The sequence below is a fragment of the Lontra canadensis genome, unplaced genomic scaffold, assembly GCF_010015895.1.
Source record: "Lontra canadensis isolate GAN:19392208 unplaced genomic scaffold, GSC_riverotter_1.0 scaffold207, whole genome shotgun sequence".
In the NCBI taxonomy this organism is placed as follows: Eukaryota; Metazoa; Chordata; class Mammalia; order Carnivora; family Mustelidae; genus Lontra; species Lontra canadensis.
In genome coordinates this window covers 1,010,475-1,033,237 of record NW_022631201.1, presented here as the reverse complement: position 1 = coordinate 1,033,237, position 22,763 = coordinate 1,010,475, and the positions used below count along the sequence as shown (strand labels likewise).

The window sequence follows — 22,763 nt, the reverse complement described above, 5'->3', positions numbered from 1 at the left end:
CTACATCCACCAGTCCTTCCCTCTTATCTTGGTCCCTCCTCCCCATCAAGGCCAACTCATCTGTAGGGGCTCTGGATCCCATCCCCTACCTCTATTCAGGGTCTCCCACCCATCGATTATCCTGTCTCCTGCCTCTTCAAATTGATTGGTTTCCCCCTAATCATATAAGTAAACTCACATCTTTCCATCTTGTAAAAAAACAAATATGAACTCCAGTGTCCCTTTTAGCCACCATCTCAATAGAAGTCAAACTTCTGGAACAAGAATGTTGTATAAATTCTCCCTTTCCTTGCAGACCATTCTCTTGACACTCCATTGTAGTCTGGTGTACACCCTCACCCCTGCTCCACAATGGCCTTGCCCACATCATCAGTGACTTCACAGATAAACATACAAGGTCATCTTTTCTACCTCTATATTGATGGACTTCCATGCAGCATCTGACACATACACTCTAAGTAATACAATTTTCCATAAAATCCCCATGTCTTCCTTGGCTTCTGAGAGACCCAGCTCTCCTGGCTCTGGTTTCAACTTGTCAATCCCTCCTTCTCAGGACTTTATGGGCTCCTGTTCCTTACTCGTCTCTTTCTCTTACACCCTTCATCTAAGGTGCCATCACCAAGTCTGTCCAGTTCTATCTTCCAAATACATCCAAAATTTAACCTCTTATCATTTCACCACCTCCACCCTGGTCGGGGCTACCATTGCCTCTCACCTATATCATTGTAGGAGCTTCCTTCTTCACTTCACTTCTTCCTCCCTTGCTACTACAGCTCCTTGGACATTTCACTAAGACCACGCCACTCCTCAGCTCAAAATCCTGAAAAGTCTGAATTCTTTAAAATGACTCATAAACCCATCTGCTTATGATGTTTCTGTTTATGATATGTTTGTTTTTCATGTCTTTTCTGACCCCTCTCCTACCACTTTCCCTCCACACTTTCTCTGCTCTAACGGCACTGGTTGCCTTGTTCTTCTAACATTACAGTATGTTCCCACCTGAGGGTCTTTTTAGTTGCTGTTTGTTTTGCCTGGAATGCTCTTTCTCTAGACATTCTTATAGTTTGCTTCCTCAGTTTCCTCAGATCTTTGCTTGAATGTCACCTTTTTGGTAAGGCCTATCCCAATTGCCCTTTTTAAAATAGCATCCTCCCACCAATACTTCCTGTACTCCTTTCTTGCTCTATTTTTCTCCATAACATTATATACTACATATTTTACTTACGTATTTTGTTCATTGTCAGCCTTAATGGAGACTTAATTATCATAATGGGAAGCAGACAATTAAAAATTAATAATAAATTCCATTCCTTTTATTCTTTTTTAAAGTTAATTTTGTATTAAAGTATAATTAATATACAGTGCTATATTAGTTTCAAGTGTACAATATAATGATTCAGCAATTCTATACATTACTCAGTGTTCATTGCAATAAGTGTACTCTTAAAACATGGATGGACCTACAGAGTATTATGCTAAGTAAAGTAATTCAGACAAAGACAAATATCATATGATTTCACTTATATATAAAATCTAAAAAGAAACAAAACACATGAATAAACAAAACAAAACAGAAACAGACTCATAAATATAGAGAAAAACTGTTGGTTGCCAAAGGGTGGAGGGTTAGGGGATGAGTGAAATAGGTAAAGGGGATTAAGAGGTACAAACTTTCATTTATAAAATAAATAAGTCATGGGGATGATTTACAGCATAAGGGATATAGTCAATAATATTGTAATAACTTTGTGTGGTGACAGACAGTAACTAGATTTATTATACTGATCATTTATTGTGATGCTGTGTATATAAATGTCAAATTACTATGTTATATACTTGAGATTAATATAATATTGTATTTCAACTGTATTTCAATTAGAAAAAAGAAAAAAATGAATTTCTTATTAATAAAGTGCCTGCTTCAGAGCTTAGCCCTTTTTCCTACTTGGAAAAAATAAAAAATAAAAATTGACAAAAATAAATAACAATAAAAACTCATATGCCAGGAAGTGATACATGTTATGGGTAAGAAAAAGGGAGTTGGGGGAAATTGGAAGGGGAGGTGAACAATGAGAGACTATGGACTTTGAAAAACAATCTGAGTGGTTTGAAGCAGCGGCGGGTGGGAGGTTGGGGGAACCAGGTGTTGGGTATTAGAGAGGGCACGGATTGCATGGAGCACTGGGTGTGGTACAAAAACAATGAATACTGTTATGCTGAAAATAAATTAAAAAAATGATTTAAAAAATAAAAAGGTCAGTTAAGGGATTGGAGAGTAAAGGGGGTAGAAATGGGGATTGCTATTTTATATTTAAGTGTCCAGGGAAGGTCTCACTAATAAGATGTCATTTGAGCAGACATATGAAGGAAATGAGACCCAAACTATGTTAGTATTCAGAGGACAAACACTGTAGGCAGAGGGAACAGCAAGTACAAAGCCCTGGAGGTGGGATTTAAGACAAGTCAAATATAGAATGTCCTAAATAGAATCATTACATTTTCTGACTGACTTATTTCACTTAGCATAATACAGTCTAGTTCCATTCATGTTGTTGCATTTTCCTTAATCTTGTTCCTGCATTTCTCAGTTCAGTGGATGGCAACACCATCCAGTGCCTTGCCTAAGTGAGAAACTGCAGGGCATTGGTCTGATGGGTTATGTACCTCCTCCATGACACTGGCTGCCCTAAGGCCAGAATCTGTGTCTAGTTCACCATTAAGGGTGTGGCACTAAATACAGAGCCTGACACAGCTGTGCTCAGAGAGTGGTAACATCATTCTGGTGGATGCTGGCAACTAAGTTTAATATTAGACCTGAAGATGCCTCATTTGACTATGTTCAACAAACTTATGGCAAGCATTAAGTTTGTGCTAAACTCTCTGTCGGGTGCTAAGGATACAAAGATGGGAAATTTGGTCTGGCTCTGTACAATCAAGAGAAACTTGTGGGGGCACCTACATGTCTCAGTCGGTTAGGCATCAGCTTTTGGCTCAGGTCATGATCTCAGGGACCTGGGATCAGGCCCTGGTTGGGCTCTGTGCTCAGTGGAGAGTCTGCTTCTCCCTCTCCTTCTGCCCCTCCCTCCCTTGCTCACAAGCTCTCTCTCTCTCTCAAATAAATAAAATTTAAAAAAAAAGAAATTTGTGTATAAGAGATCATAGACTCATGTGTGTTTATATCAAAAAATGGTTTCAAAGTCATATAAGTTCTATAACTATGAAGATCTATACATTGGATCAGGAGACTAACAATAATAACAGCAACAGTAACTAGCATTTATTTAGGGCTTTGGATGTATCAGGCGCTGTGAGAAATACTTAAATGAAATACTTAATTCTTACCCCAGTTCTGTGACATGGGTACTATTATTATTCCCATTTTGCAGAAGAGAAAACTGAGATGCAGAGAGGTAGAATAACTTGCTGAGGTCACACCACTCCTAAGGGATGGAGCCAGCATCTTAGCTCAGGTGGTCTGGTAGCAAAGTCACTACACTATTCTGCTTGCTTCTCTGAGAAGGACAAACTTAGCTAGCTGAGCCTCAGTCTTTTAGCTAGACAATCATGGTCTTACACACTTTGGCCCCAGACCTATCTTTTTTAGCCCTAATTTTCAGTTTTTTCTCTCCCCCATACAAATACTTTCTCTCCCCCTATATCCATAGGCACCAGCCCAAGTGTCCAGAATCATAGCTCTTGCTCAACCTACTACATCCTCTCACACTGATGGGCTTTGGACTGGGCAAGAATCCTTTCCCTACTTTTCTGACTTGACATAATCATTAAGGTCATCCCTCCAGGGAACTTTTCTCTGAAGCCCCTTCCCACCCTGGGGGGAAGGAAGCTCTTCATCTACAATGCTCCCGATCACTTTTGTTAGACTTCTAGTCTAGCATTCAGCTCCTCTAGGAACTCCATCCACTGAGTGCCCATTCTCCCAGAATGTTACCAATGTACCCCCTCTTCCCAATGCCTATCACCAGGCCTGGCATAGAGGAGGTACCCATGGAGCATTTAGAAGCACTGTATTCATGTGGACTAGGCTGTCTACCTAAGTTTATGAAATTGCCTCCATACAGCCTGCACATCTGTTCTCATAAGCTTTTCACTGCCACCACATATCACCAAGCAGCAGAGGTATTATCTCCATTTTGTTAGTGAAGAAACTTAAGAAAGTATTCTTGCTCTCTGATGACTAGCCCCTATAGTGATCAAACAAGTTGACCATGTGTCAGTCAGCATGTGGAAGGGGGGCCTGGAAGACTTTCTCTTTGAGAAGGCATTTTGAGGTACAAGTTTATGCCCACACTTGTAGTTTCCATACACTGTCCCGGAGAAGAGTGGACCATATAAATCAGGATTTGTGCCACCCCCCCCTTCTTCCTTAATATACACATACACAATCTCACCCTGAGACTTAGAAATATCAGGACCAAGAAGGGCACACAGCTGGAGGACTTCATTAGCATGTCAAATACTACTTTTGTTTTTCTAAAACCCTATATCTTTTGGACCCAGGCCAGTGTTCAATATCTGTCCATCCCAAGGCTAACAGATATAATGGAATGTTTGGCCGCTGGGAAGAGGACATAGAGAACTATCGCCTGTGACAGGAGTAGCACAGGAGTACCTCCTTGTCTCACAATTATTCAAGCCCACCACTTGACTGTTTTGCACAGTTCCTCTCTCCCTATGGAGAGAAGTAGTGGAGACTGCTCTGGCCCTGTTTTTCTCTGGGCTCTGGGATTTAGAAGCTGTCTTCTTCATTTGGCCTACTTCAGAGAATCAGGGTTCTAGGTGAAACACGAACAAATGGCAGGCAACCAGAGGCACAAGGCAGTTGCAGAAGCATATGGAAGAGGCACCTGAAAAAGGTCACTTCCAAATCAAGTCTAACAAAACAGGTCCAACAAATGAGAATCAGGACTTTGCATTTGCAAAGCAGGAAAGCACAGCTCCAAGGAAATATTATGGTTCAGCCATCCAGATGGGGGAAATGAAGGCTAGGGAGGAGAAAGTAGTTGCCCAGCAAAGTCACACAATGAGCCAGTGGCTCCTTACTACCTGCCATTTACCTAGACCCAGGACCAGAATAGGAGGTCTGATGTTCAAGTTGCTCTTTTTTGTTGGAGATGTATAGAATGTCATGGAAGGTCATAGAACATCATGGAATATTAGAGAAATAACTGATTTCAACGATCAGAGTTGGAAAAGATCAAGGAGCTTATACCTTATACCCTGCTTGCAGAGATTAGGTGATAGACCGTCCCAGAGAGGAAAATGGATTAGCCAAGGTCATACAGCAAATCTGAGGTAGAGCTGGAACCAGAGCCCAGCAGGGGCAAGCCATGTCAGTTCCTGTGCTCCACACACAGCAGAGGCAACAGTCCTCCTTTGTCCTGTCTAGCTGCTGGATCTTTTCAAAGGCAGATAGGACCCTGTAGAGCAAGAGTGAATACTCCTTCTGAAATGCAAAAATAGCAGGCATTGTTCTCTAATCTTTCCTCTCTTCAACTTTAATCCCCCCACCCTTTTCGATATGCTGAGTTTTAGGGGTAGCTCCTTCTGGATTTTCTTGAGCTAGTGGTAGAACTGGATTCTTTATTGCCTCAGCTCACTAGTTAGTCCTTGGCAGTCACTTACTGCCCTCAGGCTAGTTAAGACCCAAGCTGGGGCTGGTCACCTGCCACATCCCAAACACAGAAGCCAGCAATGCTGGTACAGGCCTCCTCACTTTATCTTCAGCCTTGACCTCCAGTAAGGGCCCAGATAAGAATTTTCTCTCAATTTCTAGACTTTTCAGGGACAGGGAACTGCACAAAGCCTGGCTTACCATGAGAAGTTTGTGGGGTCCTCTAGAGGCCTTGGAGATCCCCTCTTGTTCCATGAAAGGTGTGAAATTTGGGTGAGTGTCAAACTACAGGAACAGGTCTCTCCAGAGAAAAATGAGAGCAGCCTAGGGAAGTAGCCTGGGGTTCTAATTCCAGATCCACCCCCGTCGCTGGCAGGTTAGGTGACCTCAGGGAAACGCTTTCCCTTCTCTGAGCAACAGCAGGCCCTTGGGTAATGGGTGCAAACTGACCTCAATTGTCCCTAAGGGCCCTGGTGCGCCTGAGAGGCCAAAGCTGGGGCATGTACGCTGCAACTGGCTTTCCTGGCAGGTAAGTAATCCCTCTGAACAACCTGGCGGCACGCGCCGCGCCTGGGAGCCCGATCTCTACAAATAAGGTTGGCCCAGCGAGGCGCCAAGGGGCTTTGCAGTCCCCCAGGTTCCCCAGCCTCTCCACCCCGCCTCTCCTTGCCCGTCTGTCGCTCTGGAATAAACTGCCGGGTGGCGGCCAGGGCGCCTCAGCACGATTGCTCAGCGTCCACGGAAATGGGAGTGCATGTAAAACCGAAACCGAACTCCAGGGCTCCAGCGAGCCCCATCCGGGCGGAACCGGCCCAGCGAGCTCACTGGGCCGCCCAGCCACAAACCGCCCAGTGTGGGGGGTGGGAATGGGGAATCCTGGCAAGGGGCTCTTCACCCTCTCCGCCCCCCAGCAAACACCACGCCCGCGCTTATTTGCATTTAAAGGGCAATACACCAAGGAAAACAGTGGGCGGAGGGGGACACGCCTTCCCACCGTTGCGATTGGGCCAAACGCCTGCCAATCAGGGCGCTGACGCCCCACCCTGTGGCTGTGGAGTCCATGGGGAGGGGATATGGGGGAGCTCCCCCAAGCCTGGGGAAGGGGACCCAGTACAGGAGGTGACTGGAGCCGTGGCGGCGGCGGCGGCGACGGCGGCGGCGGCGGCGGCGGCGGCGGGAGCAGCGGTGGCGGCGATCTCAGCCTCAGCAGCCTAGGCTCGAGCCCTGGCCAGGGCGGCGTAGCAGACAATAACCGGGCTGGAAACCCGACCCGGCGGGGTAAGCGTTGTGCGCAGCCGGGAGCCTCCGCCTGCCGGCCGTCCGGTGTAATCCCGCGTGCTCCGCTCTGGCCGCCTGAAGAGGGGCTTCAAGGGCTGGGCCAGTGGACATCCAGGCCGCTCTCCGTTCCCCCTGGGAACCCGCGATGAGGACTGGCTGGTGAGGGGCAAAGCAGAGTCCCCTGGGCGCGGGCGACCGCGGCTAGAGGGGGTACAGAGGGCGGGCAGGCAAGCAGGCTAGCCTGGGCCATGCCTCCAGGATCTCGTGGGAGGCGGGGATGGGGCCCACACGTGCTACCGCACTGACCCGGGAGGGGAGCCACGAGCCAACACCCCCAGCGGTGTATTTGTAGGCCGGGAGCTCCACAGCTTTGTTGTAGCACATTAGCTGGAACAGCTGTGTTACGTGGGTATTGCTCACGCCAGCGGCCCAGCTGCCTCCCCTTCCCTCCCCTGCGCATCCCCTGCCTCCTTCTCCCCTCTGCGGATGGAGCCCGCGCGCTGGCCTGGGCCCAGTGGATACTGGCTTTGACATGGATTGGGCTAGCCACACTGTCTGCCTCCTCTCTCAGGGAGCTGAGTTGGGCCTGTCGGCTGCCCACTTAGGAACCTCGGCCTTGTGGGCCCCAACCAGCCGCACCCCCTGCTCCTGGGCCTCCAGGCACATCTGGCGCCCGCCCCCGCAGATAGGCGGGCTGGCAACGGAGTTCTTGCTGGACCTTAGTTTAGAGCTGCAGCTCAGTCTAGTACTTGGGTTAGATCTGCAAGGCCGCTTTGTCCCCACTCACCTCGCCTCATCTCCCCTTGCAGAGCTCTGGCCGCTTTTCTCTCTCCCGCCTCCCGTTTAAAAATAGCGATAAGCATCATGTTGGGGGGGGTAATTTCTGTGCCAGAGGCCAAGGGAGCAATTATTGTAGTAGAGAACGCACCCTCTGGGTCTGTGTGAGAGAGCTACAGAGACAGCCAAACCCTCCAACTTCGCAGTTACTTAAAATACACAGCCTGCTGAGCCGCTGTCATTGTCTACTGCAGACACCTCTGACACTGGTGACCACCTGACTGCAGGACTTTGCCCAAGCGCCCTGGTGAAGAGGGGCTGTGCCCTCCATGCGCTCCACAGTCCAGGTGCCCAGGTAGCAACTGCACTGGCCCCGCAGAGCTGGCCTTGGTTGGTCAGTCTCATCTTGTCACAGCCCACAGGGTCAAGGGGAGCCTCCTTCTACACACAAACATTTCCCTCTGTGGCTCTGCCAGCCTGTCACATAGTCATGGGCATGGACTAGGTGGAGGGCACTGTGCTGTTGGACTCCCTGCCCTACCTGAGGGCATTTAGCAGAGCCCTCTCCCCGCTTCCCAGTGCAGCTCCACCCATCACTGCTCAGTCACTGCACCATGGTTTGCCTCTGGCAATAAACTCTAGGCTTTTCCAAAGAACAGGAGAGAGGGAGTGACCAAGGGGCCTGGCAAGCTCTTCTTGGACCTTTGACCAGCCTCTGAGGGTGGAGAACCCTGTGGACTGCAAAACTGGGGTGTTTGAGAGGAGTAAATCCCTCAGTTGGGGGAAAGCTAGCTGAGGACCTTTGTGACACCAGCCAGTGCTGCAGATAATACACTATAGTCACTTCTTGCCACTTTGATCAGGCACCAAAGGAAACCAACCCTCTATTTGCAGCTGGGTATCTCCAGCACAGGGCTGGACCTGCTCTCTGCCCTGCCTCAAACCAACAGCCACCTATTATATCTTCTCTGTATAACTCCCCTCCTCACACCCAAATCCACTTACCCACACTGTGCAAAATCTTTTTCCCTCTCAGGTCCCAGCTCTGGGCCCACCTTCTCCTGAGTGTCTTTTCTGCCTGTCTCTTCCAACCCATAATGACCTCTTCTTGCTCAGAACTCCTACAGGCTTGCCTGCATCCCTTGGCTATTTGGGGGTTTAAATTATAATAGGAGGCAAACTATAAGTTTCCCTGCCTCTACTTTGTCTCCCTGATATCATGGATGTCTAGGTTCTTTCAGAACCCCTCCAAGGGGTAAATGAAACCTTGAACTCAGCCACAACCCTCTCAAAGCCTAGCAATGCATAGCAGTTCTTGAATGCTCTAGAAAGACTTGCTGTCTTTTTGGAGCTTTCAAGAAGACCTTTATCTCTCCAAGTTGCACTTGTCCTGATCCATATGAAAGTGCTTAGGGAAATGATACTCAATGCTCAGATATTTACTGAGTATGCCCAGTGAGAATGGAGAAGGGTGATGGGTTGCAACCACAAGAAAAAAAAATCATGTCTCCCTTTAACAAGCTCAAGATCTGTACTACCCAGGCCTCAGACTACATATATCTTTCATTGCTAATTCATGAGCCTCGAGACATACTACATGGAGAGAGAGGAGAAATCTGTATATGCAGGGTGATTACCCTGGAAACTTCCAGAAAGTAGAGGGGTTTGGCTAGGCATAGTAGTGGCATAAGCAAAATTAGGAATGCAAGGGGGTTGTTGGCAGCCAGGCTGAGAGATGTGACTTAGTCTTTTCTGGTTGAGATTGTTGGATTTAAGGTAGAGAGGAGGTTGGTGCCCAGTGGTAGGGATCCTCAAATGTGAGGCTGTGGAATGGACATCTGATCTTGGGAGAATGGGAGAAGGAGCCATTGAAGAATGGAAAACTGGGAGGTTTTGATACTTCTATGTGTGGGTAGAAATATGCCATAATAATATGGGATTTTAGAAAGGGGTCTTCACGATTGGAAAGCATGCTATAAGGTGGAACTGTAAGAAGTCACCTTTGGATCTGGATGTAGAACTGAGGGGCAGCTCTCTCTGGAGGGAAGTTGTACCATGTTGACTTCCTTTAAGCATTTTGGGGGAGTGAAATTGAAGGAGGGTGCCTAGAGTAACTACATACCAATGTGGTAGAGGCTAAGTATTCCCCAGGCCTCTGCTGATCCCCATCCTTCCAACTGGACAGGCCTTCAGGGAGCACCAGTTTGGGCTCCTGTGCTTACAAGATGGAAAAACAGTCTTGGAAAGCAACAGGGACTTCCTTACAGTCACACAGCATGTGGGAATGGGCTGCTGCCTCCTGTGCAAGAGCTCTTACACTGTATCCCACTGTCTCCAATGGCCCCTGTTTGATACAAATCTTACTAAGCAATCTCTAACCTTCCTCACCTCTTCCATTCCTCAAGAGAGAGGTGCTGGGTTTGGGTTGGGGGCCCCATCTGGAGAACTCTACTTTCCCTTTCATGTCTATTTTGCTTCTTGGTCTTAGTCTGCAGCCTGTTGGGGGCTGAAAGTTTCTGAAGGAGGGGAGGTAGCTGGAAGAAGTTGGAAGTCCACACATTCTCTCTTAATATAGTGGAAGGGTTAACAATTCCTCAAAAACTTATATTTACACTGGCTGAAAGTGTGTGTATGAAGTGTGGGGGCAGCCCTGCTCCGCTGGTGCAGGGGAATAAGGAAATAAAAAACAGCAAGCCTGACAGGTCACTGGCTTGCTTGTAGAAACAAAGAGGGAAAGGGGGCTTCCAGACCCCTCACTTTCAGATTGGCTACTTGAGGCTAGAAGAGGGCATGCCCAGTGTTATTTCATCAGTTCCCCTGCCTTAATTCAATCCAGGCAGATAAACTAGATGATAAAGATAAAGCCTCCAGAGGAGGCATTTCCTCCCTGTGTCACTCATTCCTTGGCCACACATCTCACACTGCCAGGAAGTTCTTTCTCAGGGCTAAGCTGAGCCTCTCATGCTGTATATAAACCTTGTATGCTTGCACGTGTGTGTGCATGCATGAGTGTGTGTGTGAGTGTATGTGTGTGTTTGTTGGGGGGTGAGGTTGGGGGCAGCTGGCTATCATTGTTCTTGCTTAACAAACCCCTGACGATTTCATGGGCATTAAACTGTCTCTCCCCACTCCCAACTACTGTTCTCTGAATTAAATAATTGCCTTGGTCTTGTTCTTCTCTCCTTGGTCTTATTTTTCAAACCTGTGTATGTGTAAGTGTATCTCCAGGAAGAAAGTTAAGGAAACCAAAACCACTGAGGAGGTGCCCGCTGAGTGAGGGTGCATTGCTTTTCCACACCTCCTCTTTTGGGATTAGGGAATAATTATGGACAATGAATAAAATAATATGAGAGGCCTTGGTGGCAGCAGAGGTAGGCATACTGGTGCCGCAGGGGCATTTTGGACCTTTTGATCTGCAGTTCTTATTGCAGAGCCTTCAGTGCTTTCATCTCCTACAGTTTTTGTTTGTTTTTTCCCCAAGCAGATACTAATCCAACTTCTCCAGGCAGGCAGAACTCTTCAGCCCTCCCTGCTGCTCAGGGGAGAGATTGCTGGGCCAGTTCTGTTCTCCCTCCCCTCTGGACATATAGGACATATTTGCAGGCCAGGCCTAGCGCATTTTGAAAAAATAGTGTTGGGCAGTGTTCTCTGGATGGAGGCATGAGGAGTGAGGCTGGGCTGTAGTGCAGTGGTATACTGAGCCCAACCATTAAGGCATTCAGGCCTCCCACTGAAGCCTAGGACCCCCAAAATCACATGGCCCCATCATGTCTCCTCTTTCTGCAGCCACTAGAAAACTGGGCACAGGACTACTCTTCTCCCAGCTTCTCACACAGCCTAGGGCAAGCAGACCCCTAGTTCAGTGTCCCATTTCTAAATGGGGAAACTTCTAAATGGGGAAACTAAATGGGGAAACTGAGGCCCTTAACAGGGAAGGGATTTGCTCAAGGTTACATAGGAACATAAAGCTCTTGCCCCTCCTTTCAAGATTTCTTCCTCTAAGTACACTGATACCCTGATTCTGATCCCCTCCCAAGCCTGTTTCCTTACCTGGCCTCTTATATAGGGTATGGTATATATAGGGAAGTGGATACATGGGAAAGTTCAGGGTCTCCATCGTTCATTTAGCCCAGCTGTTCCTCTTCAGGCTTTCCTTAGCTGCCTTGTCATCTCTGTCTCCCTGGAGTTAGATCCTCTTATTCTTCATCTGAACTGGGTGGGGGGAAGGGGCGCCTGTCTTTGATGTCACCCTTGCTGGTTTAATATTGACATAGTAGAAGTCTTACTAAGCAGGCATGACATCCATCTCAGATATATTCTTCTCTAAGGAAGTTTGGGAGCCTGAGAGGGGAGTATCAAAGAGATGGGTTAGCTCCCAGAATCCCCATCATTCCAGGTAAGCTGGACAGGGAACCTTAGCAGACTCAGGAGAAAGTGGGGCATCAAAAAGGCTTACCAGAAAAGCCAATTTCTAGGAGGAAGTGATGCCCGGGTGACCATACCTCCTACACTGGGGAAGTCCCTATGTATTTGGGTCTAAAGGGTAGAGAAGTGAGGCTAGGAAACCTGTAAGGGACATGCAGGGAGAGTGAGTCTTGAAGGCCAGAGAAAGGGGTTTGACCCTTTGACCCCTCAGGGGTTTGACCCTGATTCTGTAGGTGGTGTGGAATAATTTGGTAAGTAGAGGAGTGATGCACTATAATCAAGATAGTAGAAATGAATCTGGCAAGGGTGTGGGAGGAGATGGAAGAAGGGGAGGGAAGAGATGGGATTCCAGTGTTGTGGCAGGGAAGGACCAGAAGGAGCTCAGCTAAGAGGCTTATGTCCTCTTCAGAGGACATGGACTGGCAGCTGAGGAGCTAGAGTGGAGAAGTTGACTGTAAGAGGACCTATCACAAGGGTCTTTTATTGAACATCTGCTCAGTAACTAGGGAGCAATTTATCCTTTCCATTTATCATCTCTAATTCTTACAGTGATTCTGCATGATAGGTAGCATTTTCTTCATTTTCTAGGTAAGACTCAAATGAGTCCCAGAGAGGTTAGGCCTATTTTTCAAACCCTACCACTTGTAAGGGATGAAGCTGGCATTTTAGTTCTGGGCTGACAAACTCCAGCTGAATTTGGATTTCAGTTGAACCAGTGTTGTTTGAGCTCCTGCTCTGTGCTCTATGTAGTGACTATAAGATGAAAAAGGACCCATTGGAGAGAGATGAACAGATAGTCCCTAGGCTGAGTATGTTAACTCATTTGAGGAGATGGTGGTGGTGAAATGGGATCCAAGGAAAGGAGGCCCATTTTGGGGTCTGTGCTGCATCTAGAGGTTATGGGATACTGCCTTGAGAGGAGGTGCTCCTTAATAGTAAGGATGCAAGTTAGGGGAGATGTGGTTGCAGGTGTAGCTTGGGTATAAGTCTGCCAGAAGTCTGTATAGCTTCACAAAAGGATGCCAAGCCAGGCAGCCCTTCCTTCAGGTCCTGAACAAATGGTCTTGAGAGTGGACCTTGACTGTGGGCTTTAGAAATGATTGATTCCAGTTCCAGATCATCTCGTAGGTCATTTCCTTTAAATAATAGCATCATATTTTGCATCTTTGTCCCCAGTGGCAAGTTTCTGTTTGAACCTTTTTTGGCACCTCAAAATTATCTCCCAAGGGAAAGGAAAGTAAAGGAATGTGATCCACAATTTGGGAATGGTGGTGGTGGAATTGCTGATGAGGGGAGTAGCCATAGTCTGGGTTGGCAACCCTTGTATTCTGAAGTCAGCATTCTTTCTGGAATGTGCTAGGTGGGGCCAAAACAGTGGCAGCCAAGTGAGGACTGGAAGTGCTTCAGAGAAAGCTCAGCTTGGCTGGGACAGGGGTGCAAGGGGAGAAGAAGAAGATGGCTTTCAGGTAGGAGGGGAACCTGTACAGTCCTTGCTTTCAGTCTTCCTCCTTCAATTGGGAGTTAGCCCTGTGCAGCAAAATGGCATTGGAAGGGGAACTCCAGCAGCCTGGGGGTTGGTGTAGCTCTGTCACCATCCCACTGTGTCAGTTTACTCAAGACTTCTCCTGGAGTCTAGATAGTTTCCTTTTCTGTGACAAGATGACAAGGAGTTTGTATCTCCTAACAGGACTTATTAGTGGATTTCTGGGAATGGCAAATGGGAGGTGAAGGAGTGGGCTGTGCTTTGTAACCTGGTAAGTGCCCCATTGGGTGAAGGGTGTCTGTTGATTTGCATTTCTTTTGATGTTGATACCTTTAACTGAATTTGAATTGTTTACCTTTCTGGACTAGAGACCCTGGCTAGTTGAAATTCCCAAATAATCCAGAGCTGCTAACCACTAGCTGACTGGAGGCAACATTTTAGGTCCCTGAACATCAAAGGTTGGCTAAAATAACAGCTAAAGCCTCCTGTGAGATAACTACATAGTCACCCTCATTTACCACTTGGGGGTTTTGAGGCCCAAGGAGTTTTGGTGACTTAACAAAAAACAAGGAGTTTTGCTGCTGGAAATTGTCCAACTATAGTTTAAAGAAAATATTTTAAAAAATTAGTTGCTATGTTTTTGAGCCTCTGCTATATACTGAATTTTATTTGGTATACATATATAAATTGGTTTTGTTCCTTACAATGGTTTTTAGAGATAGACACTCTCAATAGCCTCATTTTCCAGTTGAGGAAACTGAAGGAACTTGCTGGATTTCCCCCAGGTAGGCAGAGCTGATTATAGTGCAGAACTGGCCTACTCTTGTTGAAGGAAGGACTTCCTATCCTTAGCATGGCTTCCTTAGTTACCATGCTCCCATATGCAAGCACAAGATGGGCGCAGAGTAGTCTTGCCCCCAGGAAAGCTGCTTGGTGGAGGTCTAGGGAAGTATGACTGGTTAAGGTCATGCCTCTGGAGCTACTATATGAATCCACAGACTTCTTCCCTTAACTCTAAGTTGGCTGAACTGGCCCTAGGAAGCTGGGCTGGGAGCAAAATATGTAAGTCTCAGGCTGCAGCTGTTTCCTCCTCACTAAGAAGGATTCCTGGGGCAAGTTTGTGTCTGGTCTCCTGCTTGTGTTTTGAGAGGAAGGGAGGAAAAACAAGTTCTGCCCTAGCAGCCAGCCTTCCACTGGTCCCAGCATGACCTGAGGCTGGTCCTGGGAGCAGAGATGACCATATCCCACTCCCTGCCATGACAGAAGCAACTGCAATAAACAGCAGGGATCACAGAGTACCCTTAGAGTATTCCCTTACCCACCAGTCCACCAGAAACTTAGCCACACAGGTTGAGAAACCCAAGGGTTGAGGGGCCCTGCATCTGGCAGGACCACTTTCTTGGCAGGAACCATGAGGGGAGTCAGCTCCAACCTGAAAGGGTTACAGAGTCTGTCCCTTGCAGTCCTCTGCCTTCTGCCCCACTTCACTCTACTGGCCAGTTGATTCTGTGGTCCCAAATAAAGGCACATAGCCCATTAGGGAAGGACAGCAATGGGACCAGGTAGGGTAGCAAGGAGTGGAGAAGGGATCTGGGCCAGAGGTAGAGGTAGCTAGATAGGCTGGGCTAGGGGGATACCAGCTATGGGTGATCCTTGCCACCTCCTGTTCTGCTGTCTTGGGGAGACATAATAAACATTATGGGTGGCTGTAGGGAGGTACATGCCCTGGGAAGGACAAGGTAGGGAATGGGAGACAGTAACTTCAAGGCTGGTCCTTGCCAGCAAAGATGACACCCTGGTTCTACTTAGGAGGAAGGCCTGAAGTTGTAGGGAGAGAATCCCAGTCCAGAGATATGCCTGCCTAGTTCACCCACTCTCACCACACACACACTTTTAAAACTACCCTTAGCAGAGGACTTTATATAAATCCACGCTCCTGTTTTTAAAATCCCCCACACCTGGCTCTTCCTCAGAATGGCCAAGATAACTGGTCCCTCCGGCTCCTCACAGTGAATGCCTTTCCCAAATAAGTGGCCTTTTACATGTGGTCTACTACTTTCTAAGAAACTGGGATCTGACTTGGAAGATGATAATAATAACAGTAATGTTAATCTTTCTCATTTGCACTGCACTTTACTGTTTACAAAGTCTGTTTAGTGTCCATTATGTCATGTAATTCTTATACCACTCTAGTGATCTCCATAAGTTCTCAAGCCTAAGAAGGGTGCCTTGGCCTGTTTAGGGTCCCCTAGCATGGCCTGGAACCCTAACATGTGTTGTGGCTCCTTCCACAACACACTGAAGATTCATGTGGCAGGGAGGGGGACAATGTAGAAAGTAGTGGTCTGGCTTTTACCCTAGTGGAGCTCAGGAGCAAGGTCAAGAGAAGGCCTATAGGAACTGTCTTGTAGCCAGGGCATCAAGTTTCTGGAAAGCAACCCTCTTTAAGATTCAATTTGCCTAATCCCTCCATTCATGGGAACTCCATCCCCAAACCCAGCAGGGAAATTCAGCCTTTTGTCCACAAGGATGTTTATGCCTGTGAGGTTTTTCTCTTGGCCCTTGGTCTTCCTGATGCCCAGCCATACTTACTAGTCTCATTCATCCCTTCCCCTAAATTATTGCCATTTCTACTAACTCCTGTCTGACAAGGCCTAGATTGAATGCCTTCTCCTCAAGGTAGCTTTTCTGAGCCTGGGGGGTGTCTTTCTGCTTTTCAGATTTATCCTGGGGTATGATAGCTAGGTATAAAGAACAATATTCCACCATGCATCTTAAGATGGGGGAATCTTCTTTAAGACCTGTATTATATTGTATCCTACATATAGGTACTCCCACCAAAAGCACTAGCTAGGGGTTCTCCCTTCTTGGCCTACCTTGCAAAACTAATCTCAATGTCTATTACTTACCAAATGTTTAGGAGAGGTTGAGTTTAATAAATTCCATAGAGGGGAATACAATTTCATGAACAACTCCACCACTGCTGTCCCATCTCTCCCATGTCTAGCACCATAAATGACAACACTGTCAATATTTTCAGGGTTGAAATAAAAACATCTCTATTTATTTATTTATTATTAACTAATTAATTATCTATCAGATAGATGATAGGGCCCCTGTTCCCATCCTATCCCTGAGGAGAAGACTCTGAATGGTTGTGTGTGTGTGCAGGATTGTGTATTTTGAGGTGATGGTGGCAGTGTTTACTGTAGGGATAACTCTTATGGGGGAGGGGGAGCTGAGCTGGAACAATATCATGTAAAAATATGTCATCCAGGAAAAAAAAAAAAAAACAAACCCTAACCTGAGCAAATGATATTACTTATCTCTACAGAGAAGGGATCAGGTGATATCTTTTCTCTTTTATTTTCTGGATAACCAGCCATTATCTTGCTCCAAGTTTAATAATCAGTTATGCAGAGTGCTCCTGATGGAAGGCTGGTCACACTGATAGTTCAACTGTCAAGCCAAGCAAGGTGCAAGGCACAAAATTAATGTTTGCAGGACAGGATCAGGGGCTCCAGGAAGGTTCCTCTGATTAGGTCAGGGACTAGTTAAGCTGCCAGTCTCTCTACCCCCAGTGCTGGTCCATAATCTTCCACTGCAGGTGAATATGTGAGTCTTATCACTGTTGCAAACAATTATAAGGTTGATGTGCTGACAAACTACTCCTGGGATACCAGCAGGGCTTGCCTGTCTCTTTCTGGTTCCTAGCAGTTGTTTTGCCTCCTTTGTTTACCCTAGCTCCCTGTCTACTAGCGGCTGTCCTACAGAGAGGGGACACAGTGGTGAGGAACTTTCCAGAGATAGGTCATCAGGTTTTAGCAGGCTGGTCATTGATCCATCTGTCAACCAGCCGGAGTCACTAGAGTGAATATATCAGACTTGGGGTGGAGGACATGTGTTGGGGTGGGTGGTGAATAGTCATTTTTATTCCATCTCTGTGGCATTTGGATGTTTGGAGAATTGGGAGACCAGAAGGGTGTGCCTTGTACCAGGTTTATTTATTTAATAGCTGTTGAGAGCCTAACTTCTAGGCTAGGAACATGAATCATGTGGAGTTATGCCTTCAAGGAGTTCCCTTTCTAGATAGGGAGCTAGATCGGGGCCAAAATAATGAAGGCAGTAGAGAAGAAATAGTTTGCCTCACAATTCTAAAGTGGAACATGGGGTTCCAGTTGCCAAGAGCCACATTAAAAATTTTTCCCAGCAGAACAGTCAATAGAATCTGACCTATACCTACCCCTCACATAACCATTTTGAGGGGCAAGTATTGCTAGGCCTCTTGGACCAAAGACACTGAAGTCTAGAGAGTGCCTTGCCTCAAAACCACCATGTGCTTTTAAGCAGATCCTGGATTGCATCTCTGGAATATGGATCTGTGAGGTTCTTATTCTGGGCTTCTGAAGGTCTGAGTCTGTGCATGTAGGCAATCTAGGGAGCCTAGGGAGAAGAGGTGAAACTTCAGGTATACTTTTCTTTCTAGCCCCAGGAAAAATGTCAGTGAGAACCCAGACTAATGTGAAATTGAGGCCTGGGTCCTGCAGAGACCAGTGAGGACTCAATGGGCTATTTTGCCAAATGATCTTAAAAAATTCTGTCATCAGAGCTGCTGCCTTTCCAGCCTCCCCCTACCTTAACCCTTTGATAATTCCTCCTGCAGTCAGTAGCACAAGTGAGTATTTCCCACATCTGCAGATACCCCTGGCCAGTGTTATAGGACTAGGGTGGCCTGAAGGGAATGAACCCAATGAGGGGCTGTCTCTTGTTTTAATGTAGGGTTTTGTTGCCTTGGGGCCCAGAGGAGGCTGGCCCAGCAAGCCAACCATATGGAATGCATTAAGTTTTCCCTACATTTTCTTTTACTTTCTTTCTGGTTCTGGTTCCTCTCAAGTCTGAAATAACAGACACCTATGAAAACAAACCCAGCCTGGCTGCTTGCTTACCAGTATACTCTATTTTTTTCCTCTCATCTCCTCTAGGGATCCAACTGGGATGCTTCCTGACTGATGATGTAACACTGCTTGGAAGCCAGAAGGCTGCTTTTCTAGCTGAACATACCTGAGTTGTCCCCATCACCATGGAGACTGGAAAGGATGAAGCTTCTCAGACCAAGGAAGCAGTAGCCTCTATGGACACCCAGGACCAAAGGGCAGAGAAAGGAGCCAAGAACAAGGCAGCTGAGATAACAGAAGGGACAGTATCAGAGCCACCATCATCTGGTCCAGGTAGGCTGAGGAAAACTGCCATGAAACTTTTTGGTGGCAAGAAGGGCATCTGTACCCTACCTAGTTTCTTTGGAGGAGGGCGAAGCAAAGGTTCTGGCAAAAGCTTCTCCAAGAAGGATCTTAGCAAGAGTAAGACCCATGATGGCCTGAATGAAGCAGCCTGTGGCCCTGAAGATATTGTCATTGAAGGAACCAGCTTTGCCTTACCCTTGCCTGAATCACCCTGCCAACTTCCCAGTTCCCAGAGTGCCCATGGGGTTTTGGAGACCGGCTCCAGATGCAAGACATCTGCAGCTGGAGCCACAGAGAAAGCTGGGGCTGAGAAGGCTCCTTCTGTGCCCAAGCCAAAGAAAGGACTGAAAGGTTTTTTCAGCAGTATCCGCCGTCACCGGAAAAGCAAGGTTTCTGGGGCTGAACAAAGTGAGCTAGGTGCTAAGGGGCCTCGAGGGGCCAGAGCCAGGCCTCAGGAACATGTGAACTCAGCCATTCTGGCCCATACTGAGGATATCCTCCAAGCCCCCAGAAAGGAAAATGCCAAACCCCAAAATTCTACTGGGCCAAAAGTTACTTTAGTACCAGAGCCTTCTCCAGCAGTCACTGAGAAGACAGCCTGCAAAGATCCAGAAAAACCCAAGGAGGCCTATGCCTCAGCACTTCTGCAGCCCAAACCTGCCTCTGAATCCACTGGCCTAGAGGAGTACCACAGTTCAGAAACAGGGGAGAAGGTGGAGGCAGAAGAGGTAAATCCACCAAATGGCCATGTTGGGGACCAGCTAAGCCTCTTGTTTGGGGATGTCACATCCCTGAAAAGTTTTGACTCACTGACAGGTTGTGGTGACATTATAGCAGAGCAGGACATGGACAGTATGACAGACAGCATGGCCTCTGGAGGCCAGAGGGCAAATCGAGATGGGACCAAGAGAAGTTCCTGCCTGGTGACCTACCAAGGAGGTGGGGAGGAGATGGCTTTGCCAGATGATGATGATGAGGAAGAGGAGGAAGAAGAGGAGGAAGAGCTGGAATTAGAGGAGGAAGAAGAGGGTGCCAAGGAGGAAGAGGATTATGACTTAGAATATCTGTGGGCAAGTGCCCAGATATACTCAAGGTCCAATCTGAATTTGGGCTACCATCCTGTCACATCCCCAGGCCACCATGACTACATGCTTCTAGACTCAATTCGATCTTATCCTGGCTTAGCCCCTGGGGACCTTTTGACTCCTCAGAGTGACCAGCAAGATTCTGCCCCAAATAGTGATGAAGGTTATTATGACTCCACAACACCTGGATTTGAGGATGATTCAGGTGAGGCCTTGGGGCTTGTCCGCAGGGATTGTCTGCCCCGAGACAGCTACAGTGGAGATGCCCTGTATGAGTTCTATGAGCCGGATGATAGTCTTGAGACCTCCCCACCTGTAGATGACTGTCTTTATGACCTTCATGGTCACAGCTCTGAGATATTTGACCCCTTCTTGAACTTTGAGCCCTTTTCTTCCTCTCGGCCACCTGGGGCAATGGAGACAGAGGAGGAACGGCTAGTGACCATCCAGAAACAGTTGTTGTATTGGGAGCTTCGGCGAGAGCAGCTTGAGGCCCGAGAGGCACAGGAGGCACGTGCCCGAGGGGCTCACGCCAGGGAGGCCTATACCCAACAAACTCATGCCAGGGAGACCCATGCCCGAGAAGTTCATGTCAGAGAGACCCAAGCCCGAGAGGCCTATGCCAGGGAAGCCCAGGCCCGAGAGGCCCATGCTCAAGAGTCTCAAGTCCAAGAGGTTCAAGCCTGGCAAGAGAAACCCATCATGGAATATCAGATGAGGCCTTTAGGCCCATCAGTGATGGGCCTGGTAGCAGGGGTTTCAAGGGCCTCTCAGACTTCCCATCGGAGAACCACCTCAGCTTTTCCTGCCACTGCAAGCAGTGAACCAGACTGGAGGGACTTCCGTCCTCTGGAGAAGCGTTTTGAAGGAATCTGCTCCAAGAAAGATCAAAGTACCTGTCTGATGCAGCTCTTCCAAAGTGATGCTATGTTTGAGCCAGACATGCAAGAAGCAAGCTTTGGAGGATCTCCCAGGAGGGCCTACCCTACTTATTCACCCCCTGAGGAGCCAGAAGAAGAAGAGGTTGAAAAGGAAGGGAATGCCACTGTGAGTTTCTCACAGGCCCTTGTGGAGTTCACCAGCAGTGGGAACATCTTCTCCAGCATGTCCTGCAGCTCTGACTCTGACTCATCCTTCACTCAAAACCTCCCTGAACTGCCCCCTATGGTTACTTTTGATATTGCTGATGTGGAACGGGATGGGGAAGGCAAGTGTGAAGAGAATCCTGAGTTCCACAATGATGACCTTGCAGCCTCCTTGGAAGCTTTTGAGCTAGGCTACTACCAGAAACACACATTCAGTAACTACCATAGCCGATTCTACCAAGGTCTGCCCTGGGGTGTGAGCAGTCTCCCTCGCTACTTGGGACTGCCTGGCATGCACCCTCGGCCTCCACCTGCTGCTATGGCCCTCAACAGAAGGAGTCGCTCCCTGGACACTGCGGAAACCTTGGAACTGGAGCTCTCCAATTCCCACCTTGCCCAAGGGTACATAGTGTCTGATGAGCTTCACGCTCAGCAGGAAGATTCAAATGAAGAGGAGGAAGAAGAATGGGGCCGAGACAGTCCTTTGTCCCTTTATACTGAACCACCAGGGGCCTATGACTGGCCTGCCTGGGCTTCCTGTGCTCTCCCAGTGGGACCAGGCCCCGCCTGGATAACTCCCAACCAGTTGGATGGGTCTTCTGGTCAGTCTCCATATGCCTGCCAACAGGCAACCTGTTGCATACCTCCTGTGGCCATGTCAATGTTGCTGTCAGTACCAGATCTAGAGCCAAGGGCACCTGGGATATTCAGGCCTCAGCTCTCTCGGCCTACACACCTACCCCTGCCCATGGTCCCTTGTTATAACCTGCAACCACAGGCCTCTCAGAGTGTGAGGGCCAGGCCTCAAGATATGTTGCTGCCTATTGATGAGCCCAGTTGCTCCTCTAGTTCTGGAGGATTCAGCCCCAGTCCTCTGTCCCAGTCCAAGCCTGTGGGCATCACTTATGGCATCCCTAAGCTGTCCAGGGTCCAGCCTGAGCCCCAACAGCCTCAAACCATTCACTACAGGGCTTCCAGCCTTGACCTGTCAAAGGAGATGGCTGAACAAGGTGCCTCTATCCCTCTTCCCACCAGTTACTCCTCCACTGCTGTGAATGGAAAGCTAGCTGAGTAGTTGTCATCTGTTCTGGAGTGGGGGCATGGAGCGTGAGCATGTGAATGGGGATCAGGGGTTGGGCAGAGGGGAGGGGGGATGGGGGTTGCTATTTAACTTGAAAATACTTTTGGCCAAGGAAAGCTCCTGTGAGTTTTTGCCTTTGTTTTCCCACTTCCCTCTTCTGCCAATCTGTGGTTACATTTGGCTTGAGTACATCTGCCCCAGAAGGCTGCTGCTGCTCTGTTGCTCCAGCTTCTCCTTTTGGGGTTTCTTGTTACCCATGCAGGATTTGGGATGCTGTACTTCTGTGCCTATTCCAGTTGCCCAGTTAGTGATTCTATATCTATATAGATATATAGATATATATCTATATATTGCACGCATCCTTGACACAGGGTGAACCCTTAGTACCCCTGCCACGCCCCTACATACAGTGAATAATGAGCCACTGATGAGCAGCCAGGTCTGTACTGCTTCCCACTTGAGGACAAGGGGCTTGTTTGCTGTTAACAAGGTGAAGTAATGGTATGGAACCTCCCCACCCCCACTGCCTTCAGTCTTGGCATAGCTGTTCCATTACGTCAGATGATTATAATCTATTCACCCCAGCTAGCTGTCCTTAGAGAGGATCAAGTAGCATGTGTCTCACTGCCTATTGCTGCAGACTTTGGCATTGTAACCAGATGGGGGCCTTTTAA

The 22,763-nt window shown here is 47.9% G+C and overlaps 2 protein-coding genes across 2 annotated transcripts; both read left to right on the top strand.

The window, feature by feature from the left end:
• Positions 1–6,708: 6,708 nt before the first annotated feature.
• Positions 6,709–18,687, top strand: LOC116861884 (serine, glycine, tyrosine and glutamine-rich protein-like). Its single transcript, XM_032848754.1, has 2 exons — positions 6,709–6,913; positions 18,583–18,687. Exons 1-2 carry the CDS (start codon positions 6,709–6,711, stop codon positions 18,606–18,608), a joined length of 231 nt encoding a protein of 76 aa, XP_032704645.1. The 3' UTR covers positions 18,609–18,687.
• AMER1 (APC membrane recruitment protein 1) lies at positions 18,655–22,392 on the top strand. Its single transcript, XM_032848753.1, has one exon. The coding sequence runs from the start codon at positions 18,679–18,681 to the stop codon at positions 22,081–22,083; it is 3,405 nt and encodes a 1,134-aa protein (XP_032704644.1). The 5' UTR covers positions 18,655–18,678; the 3' UTR covers positions 22,084–22,392.
• The last annotated feature ends 371 nt before the right edge of the window (positions 22,393–22,763 follow it).

What these genes read in the sequence shown, in the direction of transcription:
- LOC116861884 (XM_032848754.1), top strand. Translation starts at nt 6,709, where the DNA reads ATGGGGGAGCTCCCCCAAGCCTGGGGAAGGGGACCCAGTACAGGAGGT. An exon ending in TGGAAACCCGACCCGGCGGG is followed by an intron (nt 6,914 to 18,582) that starts GTAAGCGTTGTG and finishes TCTCCTCTAGGG; the next exon opens with ATCCAACTGGGATGCTTCCT.
- AMER1 (XM_032848753.1), top strand. Translation starts at nt 18,679, where the DNA reads ATGGAGACTGGAAAGGATGAAGCTTCTCAGACCAAGGAAGCAGTAGCC.